Source organism: Ixodes scapularis, unplaced genomic scaffold (genome assembly GCF_016920785.2).
Source record: "Ixodes scapularis isolate PalLabHiFi unplaced genomic scaffold, ASM1692078v2 PGA_scaffold13__105_contigs__length_92229423, whole genome shotgun sequence".
NCBI lineage: Eukaryota > Metazoa > Arthropoda > Arachnida > Ixodida > Ixodidae > Ixodes > Ixodes scapularis.
In genome coordinates, this window is record NW_024609839.1 from 92,206,251 (window position 1) to 92,227,858 (window position 21,608).

A 21,608-nucleotide genomic window follows, 5' to 3' on the forward strand; every position below is an offset into this window, starting at 1 on the left:
ACAACGTCTTTTATATTTTTGTTTTGTCGCTGTGCTCTTAAATTCTAGTTTTTCGAATAGATCGGAATTGACGGGAAATTTACCGGAGAGTGTTCCTCGGACTTTTTCAAATTTATCCGGAAAGACGAAATCCTGTTTTTTAGCGTGGTATTTTATTCCAAACTTTGTCATTTCTTATGTGATGGTGGGCACGTCCTGGATTTCCTGTTTCGTCCTATGACCCGTTCGAACGCCGAACGGGAATGTCAGTGTCTGGCATTCGTGTTCGGCCAGTTAGTAAAGACCACCCTGATGGAAACGAAGTAAGCCGGCTTTGCCTCTTGTCTCCAATTGGTGCAGTGGTAGAATGTCGAGCTCGCGATCACGGGGTCGTGGGTTCGATTCCCGTTGGTGACACGTTTCGAATTTCTTTCCAGTACGTCATTTTTCTTTAACAGCTTAGATGGAAAAAGGATGTCATTAAACGATTTTACAACGAAGAAAGAAAATTTTTAGAGCTATATTTACGGCGCTATACGAATTTGTAGTTGGCACCCGCAAGAGCCGCCACTGGTCACGTGGTAGTCCCGCGCGCCGCCGCGCTGCGTCGCCGCCGCCGCAAAGTCAAGCGCCGCCGCACGCTGAACGTTGTGCGAACGCCGCTTCAACGCGTTGCTCCACGCCGCCGTCGCCGCAGCCATCGTCTGACTGGCACACAGATCTATCACGTCTGCTTGCGCTTTTTCAGGAGTTTCCTTTGGGGTCTAAAAGTTACCTATTAATCTTTGTTTTTTTGTTACACTTCAAACAAGGATGAATAAGTTACTTTTAGACGCCATACGAAGCTTCCGAAAGAGCGCAAGCACCACGTGATAAATAAGGGCCAGTCACGTGATAAATAAGGTCCACTTTTCTGCGGCGCCGGTGGGCGCCAACTACAAATTCGTATAGCGCTGAAGTATAGCTCTAAAAATGTTTTTCTTCGTTGTAATATTGTTTTATGACATCCTTTTTCCATGTAAGCTGTTTAAAAGAAAAAAAAGTTTTTTCCTTTGCATGTGTTTTTTCACAGTTTCCGTGGCGTTCCGTCCCGGAACACCACTGTCTAAGCTCTTTTTTGACAGCTAACTGTAAGCAGTTGCAGTTCTACAAGTTCAGCGGGCAACATATAATAATGATGTATTAACCGCAATAATGAGGTACGTAAGAATATCGGTTGAGAAGCTCCACGGAAGAGCGTCATTCGAAATCTGTCCTTTATTGCCCCCCGTGAGCAGGTGCAAGTGGACAGCGACCCTAGCGCCACGAGAGTGAGCGCTCCCACAGGTGGCGGAGAAGGACCGTTTTCTCGAACGACACTCATTTTGCATAAATGTTTTGCGTGGAATTTATGTTCATCATAAAAGCCACGATAGAACTCCTTCCCCCGCAGGCAATGTGCATCCTACGTTACACCGGTTCCGTCGCTTCTGTCCATGCCTGCCGATATAAGGGAATTTAACCTGATTGCGTATCAAGTGCCACCTAGCGGAGGGGTCACGAGCGGAGGCGCCAGATGTTCTAGATGTCCCGCAGTATTGGAGCACTGCAGAAACGGTGCTGTCCTTTTTGGTGTGGCGCAAAAGTTGATGTTGAGTATAGGCAGGCATTGGTGCGTTTGGAAGGAGTTGATAAATGGGACACGACTCTCAGCATGCCGTGTTCATCAACTCTCTTTCGTGTGAACACATCTTGGCCGCCACTTGGGACTACAATCGCCGACCGATTTTTCGGACTTCGCAGGGACCGAAAAAAGCTCATAATAATAGAGCGGTCCGAAAATTCAGCCATTTAATAAAACCTGCCTTTATGACGTCTAAGCAGGCTTATAAAAACCGTAAATAGTGAGTTGCTTCAGATTACGCCTGCGCGCCTTATTTCAGGTTACGCCTCAGTTTTCGTTGGACAACTTTCTATTAGCTTGAGAATCGCTGCCCTCTTTTCTAGCGCTAAGGTCGAGTTAGGTCGAGTACGTTCTGCGCTTCTTAGCGACGCATCGCGGCGGCGGAAGAACAGATGGGGCAATGATGTCCAAGCCAGCGGAGGGGTGTCCAAACAGGATTCTACGAAACGCACGACTCCGACAAATCGTGCGGCGCTCCGCTTCCGGTTGTTTTTCTTTGCCGGGGGGGAACTTCTCCCCGTCATATCTGTCGGGGGGAACCCCCCCCCCCCCCCCCCCCATCAAACTTCAAGGGGGAGATTTGACGGGGGGAAGTTTCCCCCGGCAGATTTGACAGGAAAAAGTTCCCCCCCCCCCCCGGCAAAAAAAAAAAAAAATACAAAAAAAACCGAAAGCAGAGCGCTGCACGATTTGTCGGAGTCGTGCATTTTGTACTATCCTGTTTGGACACACCTTTAACACGATTCACCGAAACGATATCGAGATGAGAGGCGGAAGTCCACGACCGCAATGGCGAATGAACAAAGCAAAATGGTAACAATAATGATGATGATAATGATGCGCAACAAGAGAACAAAAAGCCGTGCAGCGTCACCTAGTGGGAGAACTTAGCAGTACTCAAGTAGCGCTGCCAAACCAAGCCATTCTATGTGCAGTCAACATCGAATGTAAAATGGCCGCTTCTCGGTGGTGTTTCCTGCTGATCACTCGCAACGATTTTGTCCTAAAAGTTTAACTTTCGGTCCTCAGCCGCGACTGCGTCGACCGCGTAGGCTTCCTACTTCAAGCGTTTCAGGCTTCAGCCGCGCCTGCATCTCATCGACCGCGTAGGCTTCGTGTTTCAGGCGGCGGCGTACGCCAGGGTCGCTAAACTCGTCAAGCACAACTTTGTGTCCGAAAGTTGCGGAACGCGCTAATTGGACTCTCGCGCCGCTGACGTCGCGCCGAGCGAGGTGTCAATCATTCGAAGCAAAGTTCATCGAGGCGCGCGTGCGGCGCGTGAGGGGCGCGAGGAGCCCGCTGATTGAACGGCTTCGCCGATGACGTAGCGCCCATTTGTCCCTACATCCCTACGCCAAGCTAAAATCAATGCTTTGCAGATTGTCCCTAGGCGACCTGCTGACGCTCAAAATCCCTCCGAAGTTTGTGTTAACAAGAAACCTCGTTTGTCGAAGTTGTCGCTGACGTCAAAGTGACGTTTCCGAACTTTGCGAGAGCCGCGGTTTGAGCTCGAGATCTTCGCTTCGGATCGAGGCGAAGTTAAACTTTGTCAACATGGCGGTGCCGTACGCTGCGGCCGAGCTTATCTTCCGCCACCGTCGGCGTCGCTACTGAGACCACTGGGGACGCCTTTCAACTCCCCGACGACGACTTTCGGCGACAGTACCGGCTATCCAAAGCCGTTGTGCGTTTACTCTGCGACGAGCTTCGTTCGCCGCCTCGGACCGGGAACAACAAGTTCTCTGCGCGCTCCGGTTCTTCGGAACCGGTAGCTTTCAAGGCATGGTGGCGACTGACGAGCACCTGTCAGTCTCCCACATGACTGTGAACCGGGCTGTCAGAGTTTTTGCGGCTGCCATCGCTTTTTTTTTTATTTTATTTTTTTCTGTAATATCCGAAGAGGTACTAATAAGCTGGTATACAATTCAGAATGTTGGAAAACAAACAAGAACCGGGGTAATTCTTGGGTAGGGTCGAGTCTCCCGGCAGCCGGCAGAATTATTTCCCCGAAATTCTACTGGCAGTCGTCACTCATTGGCGGTCAAATCAGTTCATCGAACGACGTGTCAACGACAAATCGTTTCATCGGCACGCGATGTAATCACATGAAAGAGATTGTCTTCCGTTAGAGGTATATACGCATTAAGCATTTTCCCACCTTTAAACATGTAAGTGGGGTGTGCCATAACTAACACCCTCATAAGTGTAGCGATGGACCTTATAAAAAAAATGTAAACTTCACACCTTTAAAAATGTGTGATTTTTTAAACACGTTTCTTAAAACGTATGATAATGCCTACACCTTTTTATAAAGATGTAAAACTACAATACCCCTTCTCGTCAGGCACGCAGCCAAGGGGAGGGGGGGGGGGGGCATAAGGCCTGGCCTTCCCGCCCCCCCCCCCCTCCGAAATTTTCTATTTTGCTGGGGCCTCCTCTCCTCCCTCCCCCTCATAGAGCACTTTGTCATCGGCCCCCCCCCCCCCCCCCCCCCCATTTAACCGAAAATCTGGCTACGTGCCTGCTTCTCCTCAAAGTGTAATTACCACAGTAAATTTCTTTTTAGGGGTGTACACAGTGGCCCGGGACCCATTAATATGACTGAACAAATAAATTACACAAACGAGTCGCCGAAACAGCACGTTGCTTCTTGGCGAGTGTCGAGGCAATATCGTCCGAAAACCGGCTTCAATATTGGCCGGATGTACGGTTTTGCGCCTCGTCCCTACATCCGGCAGGTATGGGAGTACCGATGCAAATAAACGATTTATGTCTAATAGCACTGGCACCACTGATTTCTTAGGAGGCTAGATCGTGGATAGAGGCCTGTATTGCTGGGGTCGAGCGGCACCACCGGCAGTCATCGCTTGACACAACTCAATTTTATTACGTTAGTAAATTGTTCTCTACCATGAAACTTCTATCATGTTTCCGCAAATAACAGTTAATATTGTGGGCAAGAATATTAAACGCGTTAGAATACCAATCTTGTTTAACTAAATGTTGTGTGGTTGAGGGTCCAGGGCTACTTTGTTGGGCGTTAACTGTTATGTGTTTGATGAGACAGGGGCTACCGAGAGTTATTGTGGAGTCATCCGTGATTTCGGAGTCATCAAAGCTCAGCAAACGATAAGTTAGAATGCCTTTACTGGGGATTTTCGCATCGTTTTGACCGCTTGTACATAGTGCTTCATGGTGAAAGCTTTTTCTTTGAACTCCTGTGAGGGCTTCCGTGACAAACTGAAACTCGGAGCGTGCCGTTCAGTCGCTCGACGTGCCATTTATTTAGAAACCGAAGCAAGCGACGTCGGTAAATTCAATCGTGCTCCGGCCAATTTTTTTTTAATCGATGTTCAAACGCTTGACGAAGGTCTATTTGATCTCCAAGAACCCGACATGATCATCGCAGCACGTCATAAAATGCTCGCCCTCGAGCACCGCGTACAAGCTTCCAATTTTTGCATATTTCTTCCTTAGACTTGCGTGTATCGCCTCATGATGTAAAAGGCCAAAGCAACAAGGACGAAAACGAAGGGAGAACTAGACAGGACGCGGCATATTGCCTGTCGTCAAGCAATGGCCGCCGGTGAGGCCAGTGACGGGCTCCCAATTCGCGATACAGATTTGCACTGTCAGAGTTCTAATGCATTACACCCGCCGAGTGCTGCACGGAGAACAGGCCCCGAACGAACTTGCCGAATGCACCCAGCGCAGACTGATGCTGTCGCATCGCCATAGATGTTGTAGAAAAGTACCGACCTCAAACCGAAACTAGCGCCTTTTTGTTCGACGTGATGGGTGGGAATGCGAGAGTGCAGTCGCTGCCATCGTTTAAACGTTGGTTGCTGCAACGTGGGACTTACATTTGCGATGACTTCCACTTAAGCAACTCGGCAGTCAGAGATATCTACAGACGGCGTAAGTTTCCGAAACCAGTTGACTACAAAACAGCATACGCTTGAGGAAATTGATGGAACTGTACGCGCAAGAGCTTGCTTCGTTTTAAGCATAATATTATGAGTGAATAACTGAAAGGATACGGCTTAAATCTAGTTCTTTGGAACAGCTAGCAATAGGTTTCGTAAGACTTTTTATTTCTCTGGCATTGAGAACGAGAGCTTTCTCAAAACAAAATATGACGGGGCGAGATAGCTGCCGTTCAAATATGACTTCGCTTGAGTCTCGGGCAACGTCTCCATGTTTAGCCTTCCCGGACGCTGAGTAAATCCGTCGCAGGTTTTTGCTGTGGGAGCTTTGTCGAAAAATGTTGCACTTTTCACCCATACACAAATGATGCTAGATCTCGCGGCCCCTGTGGTTGTCCTGGGCCTTTCATTACACACTGGTAGGTTTCAGCGTCTGTACGGCTACAAAACGACTCAAATTTCGCAAATAAAAGACGGGCTGTCGATTCCTTTCTTCGTGAAATATCAGAGGCTTACAATTCAAGCTCGCGTTTGAGTTTCTGGCCCGCGGGACGCGATTTCGAGCAGAAAACCAACTTTTTCTTTCAGCTCCGCTGTGCGAATGCCATATCGTAGCAGACGAACTCTCGTCGTCTGCTACGCCGTCTGTGACGACGGGATTGTCGGCGCTAGAGGGCTCAAAGACAACGTACAGCGAGCGGCGTGGACGCTCGCCTCCCCGCGCTGTCTCGTGCTCTCGTGCACCGCCTAGGGATCGCGGGGGATTTTTCGTCAAAAGTTGCGAAGTTGAGCGCGCGCAGGGAGGAGGAAACTTTGCGGCGTTCTTTTGGTCACTCCCCCCGCGACGTCAAAAAGCGAAGAATGTTTTGCTCCACGAGTTTAGCTACCCAGGTTTGCCTTACCACAGCAGCGCGATGGACGTCATGTCACGTGACCATTTCACAAACCAATAAAACAACTGGTTTCGTTTTGGAGCGGAAGAGACGTCATGTCACGTGACATGGCAAATTGGTTTAGCGGAAGTGACGTCATGTCACGTGACGGAGGGACGCGGCCAGGTGCTGTACGGGATATGGCTTGCTTATACGCCGCCGGGATCGAGGTCGGCGACGACACTTCAGGAATGTCGTTGCGCGAAAATTGAGGGACCACTTTTGTAGCGTGAGCTACGCTGGCCAAGGTTGAGCAGTTTCGCGTGGCTCGCATAATGAGCCGTGCTCCGTGCCGCGCATGCGCGAGGAGCAGCGATGTCACACGGCGCACAGCTGGCGCGCCGGAGCCGCCGCCGCCCGCTCCGCTGCCACCGCGCCCGCCTCGTCGGTCTGCTCATTCCAGAGGAGTGACGTCATAGCCGTGGCAGACGCACTGGCGCCGCCGCGTGCCCAGCTGTGCGCCTCCGTTGCGCAGTAGCCAAGTCTGACGCTGCACCGGAGCCGCTTGAGAGCGCCTCTCATTTTGTGCGCATAAGCTCACGCTACGTATATCCTGGCATAGCCGAGCTAAGCCACCGCAGGTTTTTTAGGACGTCGTCAACGCACCGTTTCGAGGCGCGTTCCAAGCACCGAAAGACATCCGTCTGTTTTCTCGCTCAGGATGAATCGAGCGATTGGATGTCCTCTTTCATCGACGACGGATCGGAGAGTTCGTGCATTGATGACGGTGCGGAGAGTTCGAGCATTGACGACGGTTCGGAGAGTTCGAGCAGCCAAAGCGACAGCAACGAAGAAGCCGTTTACCTCGACCAAGACAAGCCCTCCACCGGCAAAGGGCATGTAGCTTTTTGCCGCTTTGACCGACGCGATAAACTGCGCGATGACTATAAACTACGATTGTCGATTGTCTACGATGTCCCTCATTTTCGTAATTTAGACAACGGCGTGGTCGAGGTTCCACCTTATTTTTTCGAGAACCTAATTTTCTTTAGTTTTGTGGCTCGAGAAATATTGCGAAACATCGGTTCTCGCGATTATATCGCGGAATTTTTTGCCCTGCGAAGTATTTCTGAAATTCACTCTTTACAAAATTTTTTCGATATTAAGCCAACAAAGATAAAGTCGTTTACAGTATGTGACATTGTACAAATGAATAACAATGTGTAATAATCTTTGGATAATTTGACCTTGACAAGACCTTGAAGTTAGGTCGAATTTTCTGAAGATTGAATTAAAGAAAAAAGAAGAAAAGAGGGGCTGTAATATTGATTTGAGTTGAACTTGCTCTTATTGGTCAAAGTGGTTTGCGGTTGTTAATTGCTATTAGTCGCTGCGGGGCAGGGCCGACCTTGACAATCAAGCACTCTAACTTTGGTTCCAAGTTTGGGACACACTGCAGTTTGCTCGCAAAGTGCAGTTCTGTTTACATTGCTATAAGTTGCTAGCGAAGATACGCGAAAATTCAAATAATTTGCAGATGGCGCTTGCTATTTCATTCGATTCGCAGCAGGTTTCGACTGCGCGAGAATGCCATAGAACGAAACGAGACGTCAAGTCGGTCGACGTTGAATGGATGCAAATTTAATGTACAGAGCTCACAAAAATTATTTTCCTCGCGACCGAAACATTCCTTGCAGTTGCAGGAAGGACAGCGGGCACGAGACTGGAGACGAGGTGGTCAAAGCCTGGAAAACAAGGATCCCAGGTGATATTCGTTAGCCGACCTGGCTTCTCGGTAGGGGCATCTGCAATAAAGCTTTTACGTGGGATTTTTTTTTTTTTTTCGCGTTTTTCGAATTGCGTGCTCGCTCGAAGTTACAAGTTCGGCTGTGTCTGCCTTTGCTGGCTAGTGTCGTTTTACTTCCAGTTATGCTGGGCAAAAGGCGACGGGCGTGTGCTGGGCGTTGGGAAGAGGCGCCCTGTCATTCTCATCCATTTGGTGACCGGTTTCATTGTCAGCGGCTCTCGGCGAATCTAGCGAGGAAGAAACGACTCCTTCGCCCCAGTCGAAGGAATGGTGGCACCGCTGCGTCTCGGAGGAGGACATGTACGAGGTCAGCGGCAAGATGATCCTGCTCCACAACATCTTGCAGGAGTGCGGCGCCATCGGGGACAAACTGTGAGTGTATCGGGCCGCCGACACATTGCGCCTGGTTCGTCGGGTGCTTCTTGGGAATAAAGAGGACCACGCGTTTCTCTCCGCAAAATAAACTATGCGTCGCCGAGTGCGCAGTTTTTTCCCCAACGTAGAGCCAGCATTTGGGACCGGATGCCAAGGTTTTGAAACTTACCGTTATTCAATGAAAAAGTTATAACCGACTTACAGAAGAAATGTTCAATGAAGGAAGGGAGCCCGTTGCCTGTAGGGGACGCCATTCAAGCGCATGTATTGGCGGGCTGCGTTGGCTGCCATTTCCTCGTTGAAAAGTTCGGACAATCACTTACAACGCTTAATGAGAGAACTAAGTTCTTTAACTTTGGCATCCAATCGCAGCGTGCTAGCTGGGATCAGATGCTGAGCGCTCAATGTCTGAGCGTTCGACGACGCCTACCGTAAAGTACCGGGGGAGCGCCCACATCATTTTCACTGAAAACTGGATTAACCTAGACATGGGCGCTTGTCCGGTCAAATCGGGCGGTTAAAGTTTCATTTGCAGAATTCCCAAGTTCGGGCAATGTTTAAGGGATGGTGAACCGAAATTTGTGTTTCAGATAAAACAATGCGGGAGATGTAGGCGGGACGCTAAAATCCCTACAACACTACTCGTAAGGCGATATCTCGAATGGGCGGCCGTAATTTTGGAAAAAGAGGTCGAGATTGAACCAGGCCGACGAGGCGCGTGGCGTGAGATACCTAGTTTCCTCCTCTCTTCGCTTCCGTCCCTCAAGGCCGCGAGGCGGAGAAGACACGAGGCCGTTCCCTCTCTTTCTCGGAGAAACATGACGTGAACATCTCTGTCAAATGCGCCTCTTTTTCTTCAAAAATACGGTCATCCGTTTGAGATATCGCTGTATGAGTAAAGGGCTGTTTATACTCCGACGTCGACGAACGTGACGTGCGCCGGCGTTCGTCGTCAACAACGACACGACACGCTGCGCTGAAAAGTTTGCGGTCAACGGCATTTATACTCCATCGCGGTCCAGCGCGCTCCGACGCGCACTTCGCGTTGCGCCTGCGCGTCGCCATGACAACCGCGACATAGGCTGATGGTTTATTTCCGTTTCCGTTTGCATTCTGTCCTGACTTGTTCAGACAGGAGGAACCATGGAGAGCCGATTCGCGATGTATTTAGATCAGCAAAAAAAAATTGCAGCGGTGCTTTTATTTCGGCGCCAGAGAACACGCACGATGTACGTACGAGACATATTTAATAAGCGCACAGTGTTTGGAGAATTTTACCATCTAGTACAGGAGCTGCGCGAGTCCGACCCAGAATACCACTTCCAATATTTCAGGTAAGGCGACGGTCGATAGTCATGTCGCTTATCATAGTGAATCAATTCTGTCGTTTCTTTTCTGCAGGATGACGAAGGCTTCATTGGACGAGCTGCTCGGACTCGTCCACGACCGTCTTGTACACTGGCCCACACATCGCCCTCCCATCTCGCCCGCTGAGCGGCTGGCCATCACACTGAGGTATGTACTACTAGGGTGCCTTCATGTGCACTTTGCTTGGGGTGATGACATTTCACCATTTTGTTTCGAACGCTTATTTTTTATTTTTTGTTCTGAAAGCGTGAAAGAGCGTGTCCCTGCACGCGCTCCTGGCGTGACTATGCTAAGCCAACATTTTGTTTCTTGCGATTTCTTTGTATTTTCCCTGTGAGCGCGTGCTGTCGGCATCGGGCACTACAAACGGTGGCATCCCCCAAAACAGAAGTAGTACATTGAGGCGCTCTATGTACTACATATTTGATACACACTTCATTTTCGCGGATGCTTGACTGATTAGGTTATGCTTCTAGGCGGTGTACTACCGCCGTACACGCGCCCAACTCGTATTAAAATACCTCAAACCGGGAACTTATGCGCTCTCATCTACTCCGATATTTTAATTGAGAGGCCCAATCTCGACAGTGCGTTTCAAAATAAAGTTTTGGCTCTTAAATCGCCAGCAAAAATCAGGGACGCGACGTTTCAAGTAGAAACTTACCTTAAATGCTTCCTTTACTGGTTGGATGTACCGCACGCATTCAAATTTTAAGTATGAACTCCTAGAACGAAAAAAAAAGCCTAAAATGGGAAAGATTTCTTTTTAATTTTTTCGTACTTTAAATAGAGACTTGAATTTGTAATATGTAACGGGGACTAGTGAGGTATGTATTCGAGGTAAGTTTCAACTTGATAGGTTCAGTTGCTGATGTTCGACGGGCCATTAGTACTACCTTGTAACTTTATTTTGAGACACTCATAAATAAGCGGATCAACGTATCATTGTAACACTTACTACATCAAACACATATTTTACTAAATAGAAAGGCTGACCCATTTGGCGACATCGTCATTCATTTTTTTTTTTTCACTTTAAATTGAGACTGAAATTTTTAATGAGTAAATCAGCACAGTAAAACTCATATTCGAGATCAATTTCCACTTCATGCGCCAATTCCTTGATTTTTGCGTGCGGTTTTAGAGTAGAAACTATTTTAAAACACCGTAGGGCGTCAGTCAAACACATTTAGTACATATTTACATATTGCGTGTATAGCAATATAAGTCTGACGGAGCACTCTCGTAGGTCGTTCTTAGTCACAAACAGTGGAAATGACTGACTAAACAGTTGCTCTGAGTTAGGTACTAAGTCTCACAATTTTGTTTTTCACATTTCTAGGTTCCTTGCATCACCAGGATCTCTGGGCCATGTGGCCATAAGTTACCGGATGCATAAAGCAACATTATCGGGGATCCTCCAGGAAACGCTGCCAGCCATCTGGGACTGCCTCTCCCCGTTCGTGCTGCAGCCACCCACATCACAACAGTGGGAAGAGATCCGAAGGGAGTTCTGCGTCAAGTGGAACTTTCCTAACGCCATTGGATCAATAGATGGCAAGCACTTTGCGATCAAGTGACCACCAAACTCTGGCTCAATATTTCACAACTACAAGAAATTCTACCCGATGGTGCTGCTCGCTGTTGTTGACGCCCACTACAGGTTTCGACTGGTGGACATTGGGGCTGCCGGGCACTAGTCCGATGGCGGTGTGTTGAGAGAGTCTAACCTCGGAAAGGCGTTAGCTGCCAACACCCTCCAGATCCCTATAATCGCACAGCCTGCACCACCTCTGTGCCTCCTGGGGGATGAAGCCTTCCCGTTGAAAACGTACCTCATGCGCCCTTTCCCCGGAAGAGGCTTGGACTACCGAAAAAAGGTCTTCAACTACAGGCTCTCCCGGGGCAGGCGTACAGTAGAAAACACCTTCGGAATACTTGTGTCTCGCTGGCGGGCGTTTCTGGCTCCCATGCATGGCACTGTTGAGCACTGTGAGTGAGTGAGTGAGTTTATTGAGCAAAAGAAAAAGGGGGTAATGCGGAACGAGAGGTTAGTCTCCCAATAGCGGGGTCAGCTTTCTCGTTCCGCTTGGGGAAAGGGAAACCAAGAGTGGTTAAGAGGAGGAGGATGGCTGACGCCCGTCAGTACAGCCTAGAGGCGTGTTGAGAGGCCAGTCTCTTGGAGGAAAAGAAGGATGGCTTTGAATGTTTGCACCCTTAGTGCTTGTGGTCCTGCGGGAAAAAGAAGACTTCGGGTATCCTGGTTACTGCCGTTCGCAATAGATTTTTTCAGGACGTTTCTTGAATTGGCGTTTTGTGGGCATGTCCAAAAGATGTGGTCCAGATCTTCTCTTTCATCACATGCGGGACAGTTTGGGCTAGACGCTTGTCTCATGAGATGTAGACGAGAGTAGGTGTTTGCACAGTTGACTCGTAGTCTATGTAGCAACGATTGTTGCGGTCTCGGGAATTTGTTTTTAGGAATGGTTGGAGGAGGTAGTCCAGAAGCCGTTCCTGGGTGGGGGTGATTAGTTTGTGCTTCATTATGGATTATGATTCGATAGTTGTTGTATGGATGTATTTCTATTACTTGGGATACATTATTGTGGGCTTCATTTGCAAGGGCATCTGCTCTTTCATTTCCATGTATACCCACATGCGAAGGGATCCACTGAAAGTAGATGATTGATCCTTCTTTAGCCATGTGGTGTACGAGTTGAACAATGGATCTTGCCAGAGGAGTTCCCCTTCTCAAGTTTTGGAGCTGTCGTAAGGCTCCTTTCGAGTCCGTGAAAATAGCCACTTTTTCATTTTCCGAAAGTGTTATTAACTCGGAGAGCGCGAGCCATATCGCAGCAAGTTCTGCTGTGGTCGTGTCGGTACAGTAGCTCAATTTGGCTGTAGAAGATTGATTAGATTCTGGTATGATGTAAGCAGCTGTGGTGGATAAGTCTTTCCTGCTTCCATCGGTATATATGTGCTTCATGTTGCAATAGGACTGGATGACGTCATTTGCGATGTCGCGTGCCACGATATCGGCGACGTGGCCTCGTCGTGGGAGGTCCATGATCTCTGTTGTTATGTGGAGGTGATCGTTCTGCCGGTGTGGAGGGGGGAGGGGAGGGATGTTCTCTGGGTAGCCGACGTGGTCAATGAAGCGTTTCATGGTCTTACCGAGGTAGGAGTGATGGCGTAGTAGTATGCTGTCAATGAGTGTCTCGTATGATGGTACTCTGAGCAGTCTGGCTGCGTGAAGTAGTGTTCTCTCTTGTGATTGTGTTTTTAGTGGTGAGTCACCTGCCTCGACTATAGTGGAGACGTTATGTGACGAGCGTGGCAGTCCGAGACAAATCCTGAGTGCGTTGCGGTGAAATGTCTCGAGAGTTTTCCATTGAGAATCCAGAATCTCCAGCAGGGGGAGGGAATATAATATTCGGTTGACGATAAGGCCGCGATACAGCGTAAGCATGACTTGTTGACTGGCACCCCAGTTGCGGCCTCCTATTCTTCGGATAGCGCCAAGTAATTTGCGGGCCTCATTTAGTGTATGTTTGACGGCTGGGCGCCAATTTCCTCGGTCGTCAATGATTGCACCAAGATATCGCACCTCAGTGCTTCTGCGAATCCGTTTGCCATCTACGCGTAGCGAGCTGAATTTTCCTTTAAGTCTAGCTCTTGGCCGATAGCTCAACGCCGATGTCTTTGTTACTGACAGCGTGAGACCCGCGTGGTAGAGAAATGCGGCTGTGGTGTTCAAGGACTGTTGGAGTTTGGCTTGTATTGTAGTCGAGATGCGCGTTGGCCCCGTACACCAGAGCGCAACATCGTCTGCATAGATAGCGCAGTTGACTGCGATTGTGTCACCTTTAGGAAGCGCAGAAGGTAGGCCGGCCATCACGATGTTAAATAGCAAGGGACTTAAGACGCTTCCCTGTGGTACTCCCTGGGAAGAGTCGCGGGGCGAACTTGTATGCCCAGCTATTTTTACATGGAAGGTTCTTCGTTGTAAAAACGACGCAATAAACTTGTACGTTCTCCCTCTGACACCGATATGACGAAGGCGCTCCATAATCACGTTGTGTGGAAGTGCATCAAATGCTCGGTGAATGTCTAGAAAGACAGCATGAAGAACGTGTTTTTGTGCCTTGGCTTGCTCTAGTGATGATGTCAGATTTCCAATCGAGTCCACTGTTGAGCAGCCCGCGCGAAACCCTGATAGCTGTGGTGGTAGCGCTTGTGCGTCTTCAAGTTGCCAGCTGAGCCGTCGGTGGATCATCCGCTCTAAAAGCTTGCAGACACAGGAGGTTAAGGAGATTGGACGGTAAGATGTTATGATGGCTTTCGACTTGCCTGCTTTTGGGACGGCTACTACAGTAGAATGTAGCCAGGAGGAAGGAAGTTCGCCGGATCGCCAAATCACGTTGAGGTACTCTAGAAGAAGGGGTCTATCCGTAGCGTCAATGTTTTTGAGGGCTTGGTTTGTAATGCCGTCGGCTCCTGGGGCACCCTTGCGGCGACAGCGAGTCAGGGCATAGTCTAGCTCTGGGTTTGTGAAGTCGTCGTTTATAGTGGCTAGGGTGAAATTTGGGACTGGAGGCTTCGGCGCTGGAGGTTTTCCTTGCGGTGGAGATACAGGCCTTGAGAATTCGTCAGCGAATTTTTCTGCGAGGTTGGCCATAGTAAGGTTGTCTTTTATCGCTATCTCAGCAAAAGGATATGCTTGAGATACAGGCTCAAGTAAGCATCTCACAGTGGTCCAAGGTAGCCTCGACCCCGAATCAGTTTTAAGCGATTCGCTTCGAAGTTGCCATTGTTGTCTGCCTAGGCGTCTGGTATGACGACGTAGTTTTGCGTCTATTCGCCTTGATTTTGTCCAGTCGGCGGGGGCATTTGTGCGTCTCGCAATCCGCTGAGCTCGTCGAGAGGCAGCGCGGATTTCGAGATATATAAGGTCAGGAACTGGGTTGTTCGCGGGTAGGGTGATTGTTTTGGTGGCTTTAGAGATAGCTACACATATTGCATCTTCTAGTGGGATGCTACCCGTGCCAGTGCTTTTAAAGAGTTTTGCTAGTATTTGTCGATACATATCCCAATTCGTTACTGTATGTACACGATGTTTTGGTGCGAGGCCGTAGCGGGGAGTGAGGTGAATTGGAATATGATCTGAGCCCCATGTGTCGGGCTCGAGACTCCAGACTATCTCTATTTCAGGCGATACCAAAGTGAGGTCTAGGACGCTTGCTTTTTCAAGGTTGGGCCGTGCTAGTGTAGGGTCTCCGGTGTTTATGCAGCGGAGGTTCAAATCAGCGATGATGTCCAAAAGTATGGTGCCTCGTCGCGTAGTGCTGTCGCTTCCCCATGCTGGATGGTTTGCGTTGAAGTCGCCACACCAGATGATGGGTCCAGAACAGCGTGCACGAATTTTCCGGATTGCGTTAGGATTCCAAGGTGTATTTGGTCGAACATAGGTGGATATGACAGTAACTTCCTGCTTGGCTATTCGTATGATTGCCGCGACGTGTTCGTCATATGTAGAGTTGAAGTCTTTCAAAGGTATTTCTTTTTGACAGATTGATTTTTTTATGAATAAGGATGCACGAGATTTTCCATCGGGGTGAATTGTATCACTGTGGTACTGGACATATGGGGAGAATCGGTGAAGCCCTTTAGGTAAGTAAGTCTCTTGTAGTGCGAGAACATCTGTTTGCAGTGTAAGGAGGCGGCGCCGAAGTTCAGGTAGGCGAGGACGAAGGCTGTTTACATTCCATTGTAGTATAGTTGGCAAAGGTTTTATGCTCTTGGCCTTTTTCGTTGATTGTCGTTTAGCTATTGGAGCAGAAAAGTGAAAGCACTGGGCTTCGTGGAGGCGTTATAGACCTTTTAGTGCGAGTATGGCGTGCTTGAGAATAGTTCAGAACGCCATTGAAATAATGGACTCTAATGAAAGGACTGCTGTGATCACTTGGTGGAGCGTTGATGATGGTGGTATTGTGTCCAATATTTTTCGAAGGACGGAGAAAATTAACGGCACTATCACTTTAATCAGTGAGGTAGGTTCTCTTCCATTCGCCTGGTTGGGAGTCGACGCATGTGTATGAGGAGACGAGTGTGAGATAATGTCTTTGATGTGTTGTTTTTCCCAAAAGGATGGTTTCTGAGAATTTCCTAGTGTGTCTGATGATGTGGATGCCGCGGTGGGGTCATCTTCAGCCGTTTTCCCCGAGCTGCTCAAAGGAGGGAACGCCTCATCAGTCAAAGGTGGCACTGCCGTACTGGTTATGTTAGGTCTCTGTGTATGTTTTTCATTCACTTGCTTGTTGGTTTGACGTTTCGCGTACACAGCACCCCTTGCCTCACGAAGTGTCGTGTTATTTTCGTGTTGGTATCTCATAATTTCTGTTTCCCTTTGCTTGACCGGGCATTCTGTTGCATTAGAGGTGTGATTTCCTCGACAATTCACGCAGCTCGGGGTGGCCTCACATGCGCCTTCATGACTTTGCCCACACTGATAGCAAATTTGGAACTCTGCAGCGCATGCAACTGCAATGTGACCAAATTTATGGCATTTGTAGCATTGCAGGGGTCGTGCTCGATAAGGAATTACTGTAGTCCTCACAAGGCCCACTTTGACATGCTGGGGTGCCATTTTACCTGCAAATGCAACTCGCACAACAGGCGATGCTTTGCCTAGTCGCTTCACTTCTGTTACTCCAATGGAGGACTGTAGCTGCGCCTTGACGTCTTGTTCGGTATAGTCGGGATCAATATCTCGAAGTACGCCGAAACAGTTGGAGCGTTCTCGAGGTATAAAAGCTCTTACAGGCACGTCACAGAGTTTTGTTATCTTTAGAAGTTCGGCCTTGTAGAGAGGTCGTTTCACATCTACTGCAACGATGTTACGTGCTGCGTTCACTCGAACTACACTGACCATGCCTGGAGCAACGTTGTTTAGGAAGTCCGTGAGCTTTAATTTGCTGAGAGATCCCACTTTGTCGTTTGCTGTCGGGATGAACAGTACTGTGTATCCGACCTGTAAGTTGGTTTCGTTCGTAGGTGGTGATGCAGGGCTCTGGCTTGTCTTGCGTCTTTTCTTTCCATGCACTAGTTCGTACTGTGCGTCATCGGAGAGCATGTCGTCGTCGTCACGTAGGGATACAATTGTCGATGAGGAACTACTGTGTGAGTCATTTATGGAATCAGTAGGTGGAAGGTCACCTATGGGGCCCGTAGCCTGGTCTTCGTCCTCTTCCATGTGGAGTTGGTTCGGTGGGGTCAGAGGCTCAGTTGTCATTTCCGAGATTTTTCCGGCCTCCCAAAAGGAGGCCCTTTGAACACAAAGGTCAGGTACTTTTCTCTAGTGGTAGTCACAGAATTGGAGGTTACTCAAAACGAAAAACAATAGTTTCTTACGATTACTTCGGAGAGCACAAAATGGGTTACCAGAGATAGGATCGTCGTCGTCTTTCCCTCGTTGAGCACTGTGAAAACATGATAAAAGCGGGAGTCTGCCTCCACAACTTCCTGACACGGGATGAAGCCTACTGCCCTCCTGGATATGCTTACAGTGAAAGGAGGGGTGCCCGTGTGGATGGTCAGTGGCGAGCTGACATTTTGAATGTTGGTGTCAACAGGAGCCTAGGTGGCAACAGCAGCCCAGCAGCAATCAGCATCAGGGACCAGCTGGCAGACCACTTCATCTCCCCTAGGGGAGCCATCCCGTGGCAACACGACATAGTGACGAGGGAGTAGACGACGACACAAGGTTGTTATCAATGCTGTTGAATTTTTTCTTTCCTTGCAAATAAATTGTATATATTTTCTCTGCTCTGCTTGCTTAACAGGGTTGACCGGAAAAATATATTTCGCAATCCCTCGTTGTTTTCACCTTCAAAGAGATTACCTGCCTACCTTGGTGAATTTTGTTGTACAGGGGAGAGCGAGGTAATTGGCACAAGCGAGGAATATTGGCCATCCATGTTTTTCGCTTGCCACTGAGATACAGGCACGCATACCAAATGATTGGCTTCTTATTAAGTGAACCCGCAGGAATGTAGTAGTGGCTCACTTGGGAAATAGGACAGCTTGCGTATTAATTCCAAAAGTCGGGTTTAATGTTTTCAGTTACACCACAAAGGAGTAAAATAACATTCTAGATGTACTTTCGATAAGCCTGCTTTTCTACTTGCATTTCTCTCGGAAATATAAACAGGTTTCGAGCAATGCGTGCCACCCGCAAAGCGAATGTAATGGGTAGAAAGCATGTTTGATTAATGGTATTAGCGCAGGCTGTGTGTCTGAGTAGCAGATGATGCTATTATGTGCACTAGACATTTTGCTAATTTACACAAGCACCAATGATCATGCCGGGTTTGCAGGTACATTCGCTGCGCAAGCTATCGTCCACATTCGTGTGTACCTACATTCTAAGCCACTTCCTTGACGCTTGGGGTAAATTTGAAAAATGTCTGTAGGTGTTCTTTCAAGCTATTTTATGTGATAGGCATCCCTGCAGCTTGCCTCCAAGAACTAATTCTGAAGTATTGAACTACAGAGTCAATAATATTCAGATTAACATAGACTGCTTCACAGATTATGTTTTTTTTTTTTCTAACGATGTAGTAGAATTGCATAAGCAGAGATTGCTCTTCGAAAATGTAGTTCATATTAACAGAATGTGTATATTATCAAGACATGAGTGGACACGTGTGCCTTCAGATGCACAAAGGTCGGGGGCGTTTTATTTCTGCTGAAATTTACATTCATATTCATACACAATCTGCATTACACAAGCCCTGAATTGGGAACTAGTGACCTCGTCCCAACGATCCAGAGATTGTGCTACAGAGTAGGCAAAACGCCTCGTTCTGTGTCATTTTAGTCCTTAAATGATTTAAAAGTTCTCTCTCCATTGTGTCAGCCTCCCTTCTGCATGCAGAATGGGGGGGTCCTGGGCACCTTTGTGACTGGCCTGATGACCTCCTCGAGGTGCTTGATGTGGATTCACCCGAGGTGGACGGCGTGGCTGGGACAGGAGCCTCGGGGCTGCACTGCAGCTCTTCTTGGGCAGGCTTGAAGTCAGTGGGAATGGTCGAGTCGTCAGGAGAAGATTCCACCATTTCCATTAATAGACACTGTGCTGTGTCGCCCACAGGTGGTGCCTTTACGTTGGTGGTTGCCCTGCAAGTGGGATCAACATATGGGAGAGAAATTTAGTTAGACAGCAATTGAGGACTCATGTTATGTTTACATACTTCCTGGGTCGGATATGTTTCTCGTAAAACGACATCATTTCCAGGAAGGCCCATTGTTTTTTCCGGACGAAGCCACTGCCACTCTTTGTGGCAGCTTCAATGGAGCGGACCTCCCGAACATACCTGTCGCGTACACGCTTCCACGCTTTTTGTGCGTCCTCACCTGAAATAAATATGTCGAATTCAGTTCTCCCAAATGCAGACGTGATACGAAAATAAAATGCTGAACAAGTTGCCATGTCAGTTAAGCCGCTTGCACTGCTTTTCTGTTTGAAGTCCTAAATAACTAGAGCGCCTCAATGTATTTCTGTTTGGATGATGCCATCGTTTGTAGTACCCGATGGCGACAGCACGCGCTCACAGGGAAAATACAAAGAAATCGCAGGAAGCAAAATGTCGCCGTAGCTACACCGTGGCCGTAGCACAGTCAGCGCCACGCGCGCGTGCAGGGACACGCTCTTTCACGCGCTTCAACACACACACACAAAAAAAAAGCGTTTGAAACAAAATGGCCAGATGTCCTCACGCCAAGCAAAGCGCACATGAAATCACCCTAGTCAACTTACCGGGCTTCATGCCGCAGGCAATGCGCACGGACTCCCAGGCATTCTTTTTTCGCTTGGAATCCCTGTACTCTAGAGAACCGACGTCATAAAGACACTCGCGCTCTCTCACCGCTTCAATGAGCCGCTCAACCTCGTCCGTCGTCAGATCGCTCGGTTCGCACTCCGCGGCACCTCCGTTCGCCATTTTTCTTTCCAACTGACGCTCGCGCGAGGAATTCTGGGTGACGACCGTCGTCGGCCGACGCCGAGATTCGAGCAGCGCCTACCTCGACGTGAGCTTCGCCGGCGCGCGCCGAGGCGCGTTACTTTGCGAGGCGGTCCACTTGTGTTCGGAGTATAAACTCTCCTTTCGCAGCTACGTCACGCAACGCGCTCGGGAGCGCGCGCCCGTCGACGTTACGTTCGAGTATAAACAGCCCGCCTCGACGTGAGCTTCGCTGGCGCGCGCCGGGGCGCGTTACGTTGCGAGGCGTTCCACCTGTCGTCAGAGTATAAACTGTCCTTTCGTAGCAACGTCAGGCAACGCGGTTGGGCGTGCGCGCCCGTCGACGTTACGTTGGAGTATAAACAGCCCTTAATGTTTTGGTGTTTGTAGCATCCCGTTGCCCACCTTTACCGCGTGTTTTGTGGAATCAAAATTTCTGTTCAGCATCCCTTTAATAGTGAACATTTCAACAAAGCGGGTGCTTCTGCGGTATTTTACAATATATGTTTGTTTGTTTTTGAGAAGCCTGCAGAGCTCTTTTCTCCTAACACCCGATACTTCTTCGTTGGTGTAACGTGCTGTGTAGGTGTCTTCTTCCACCGACATACCATGAAATTTTGTGCGTGCAATAAAAGCGCGCGAGTCTGAATACCTTCCGAAGTTGTAGAGGTTTCTTAAATGCAAGCGTGGTGTCCATCAAAAGCTGTACACTACAGGAGTTCGAGTTAGAGGGACTGTAGCGTAGCATAAAGCTGTTTCTTCGAGTCCCTTCTCTAAAAAATCGAGTCTCCGGAAGAACAAATTGCAACTTAACGCAACGTTGCTCACTATTATATTTTTTCGATGTTTTGGCTTTAGGATACCACATCAGACTTTGCACAGTTTCTCTCGGTGCATTGTCGAGACTGTAGAACGGCTTGCCAAGAGTTCGGTAGAATGCCTTGGGGGGTAGGACACCTTCTGCAACAGCCCCTGTTTCCCCAGGGGAGGTGGCATTGGTCCCCACTGCACTCCGGTCACCCCCAAGTTGACGGGGCAGTGGGAGCTACGCGCTTGCCGGACCAATCAGCCGCCTTCCTTTCGTCACCTTACCCTGCTATTTAACGTTGCAGCGCACCAGAACACTCACAGCCACACTAAAATTTAACACAATCGCTCAGCGCTGACTCACAACTATTGGTCTGTATCGATTATCTTGTTATTCTACATACACGGAACAACCTCCTCTTCTATGCACTAAGAACGAGATGCCAATTAAAAAATTCCGAGGACACCTCAGCAGTTCTTATGAGTTGGGAATGCGAAAGGATTAACGTCCGCTCCCTTAGCTCGTCTGATGTGTACTGGCGTGGACGGCCACATTTCGCAACTGCCGAGGTTGCGGCCGCCGACGATACAGATGCTTCAGGCGTCGCCATTCTCCTTGGCGCCGACAGGAGCAGAAGCGGCCGCAGCGCCGGCAAAGAGTGCGGCGGCGCGCAGCGCAGACCGCCCTGACTCGCTGGTGGCTGCTGCGCCGCTGGGTGAAGCGCGAGACACATGCGCGTCAAAACTGTCCGATCCGGCGTGCGAACTGTCGGGAAGATGGCTGCTCAG

General features: G+C 48.9%; 2 protein-coding genes and 1 pseudogene across 2 annotated transcripts in view; 2 read left to right on the forward strand and 1 right to left on the reverse strand.

Moving 5' to 3' along the window:
- Nucleotides 1-7,653, forward strand: part of LOC120837602 (transcriptional regulator ATRX) — a 45,503-nt gene extending 37,850 nt beyond the window's left edge. The window contains exons 14-15 of the mRNA XM_040207088.3: nucleotides 7,161-7,454; nucleotides 7,633-7,653. Coding sequence (XP_040063022.1) covers nucleotides 7,161-7,454; nucleotides 7,633-7,653 — 315 coding nt within the window. The remainder of the gene's footprint in view (nucleotides 1-7,160; nucleotides 7,455-7,632) is intronic.
- A 2,196-nt stretch (nucleotides 7,654-9,849) lies between these two features.
- Nucleotides 9,850-17,739, forward strand: LOC115318605 (annotated as a pseudogene).
- A 1,055-nt stretch (nucleotides 17,740-18,794) lies between these two features.
- On the reverse strand, nucleotides 18,795-20,078 carry LOC115318604. Its single transcript, XM_040207090.3, has 3 exons — nucleotides 19,808-20,078; nucleotides 19,365-19,404; nucleotides 18,795-19,167 (listed from the first exon to the last, which is right to left on the reverse strand). Exons 1-3 carry the CDS (start codon nucleotides 19,989-19,991, stop codon nucleotides 18,795-18,797), a joined length of 597 nt encoding a protein of 198 aa, XP_040063024.1. The 5' UTR covers nucleotides 19,992-20,078.
- Between the last annotated feature and the right edge of the window lie 1,530 nt (nucleotides 20,079-21,608).

Coding starts and splice junctions, on each gene's coding strand:
- LOC115318604 (XM_040207090.3), bottom strand. CDS start 19,991: ATGGCGAACGGAGGTGCCGCGGAGTGCGAACCGAGCGATCTGACGACG. Junction 19,405..19,807: donor TGCCTGCGGCATGAAGCCCG/GTAAGTTGACTA, acceptor TATTTATTTCAG/GTGAGGACGCACAAAAAGCG. Junction 19,168..19,364: donor TGGAAGCGTGTACGCGACAG/GTATGTTCGGGA, acceptor TCCCACTTGCAG/GGCAACCACCAACGTAAAGG.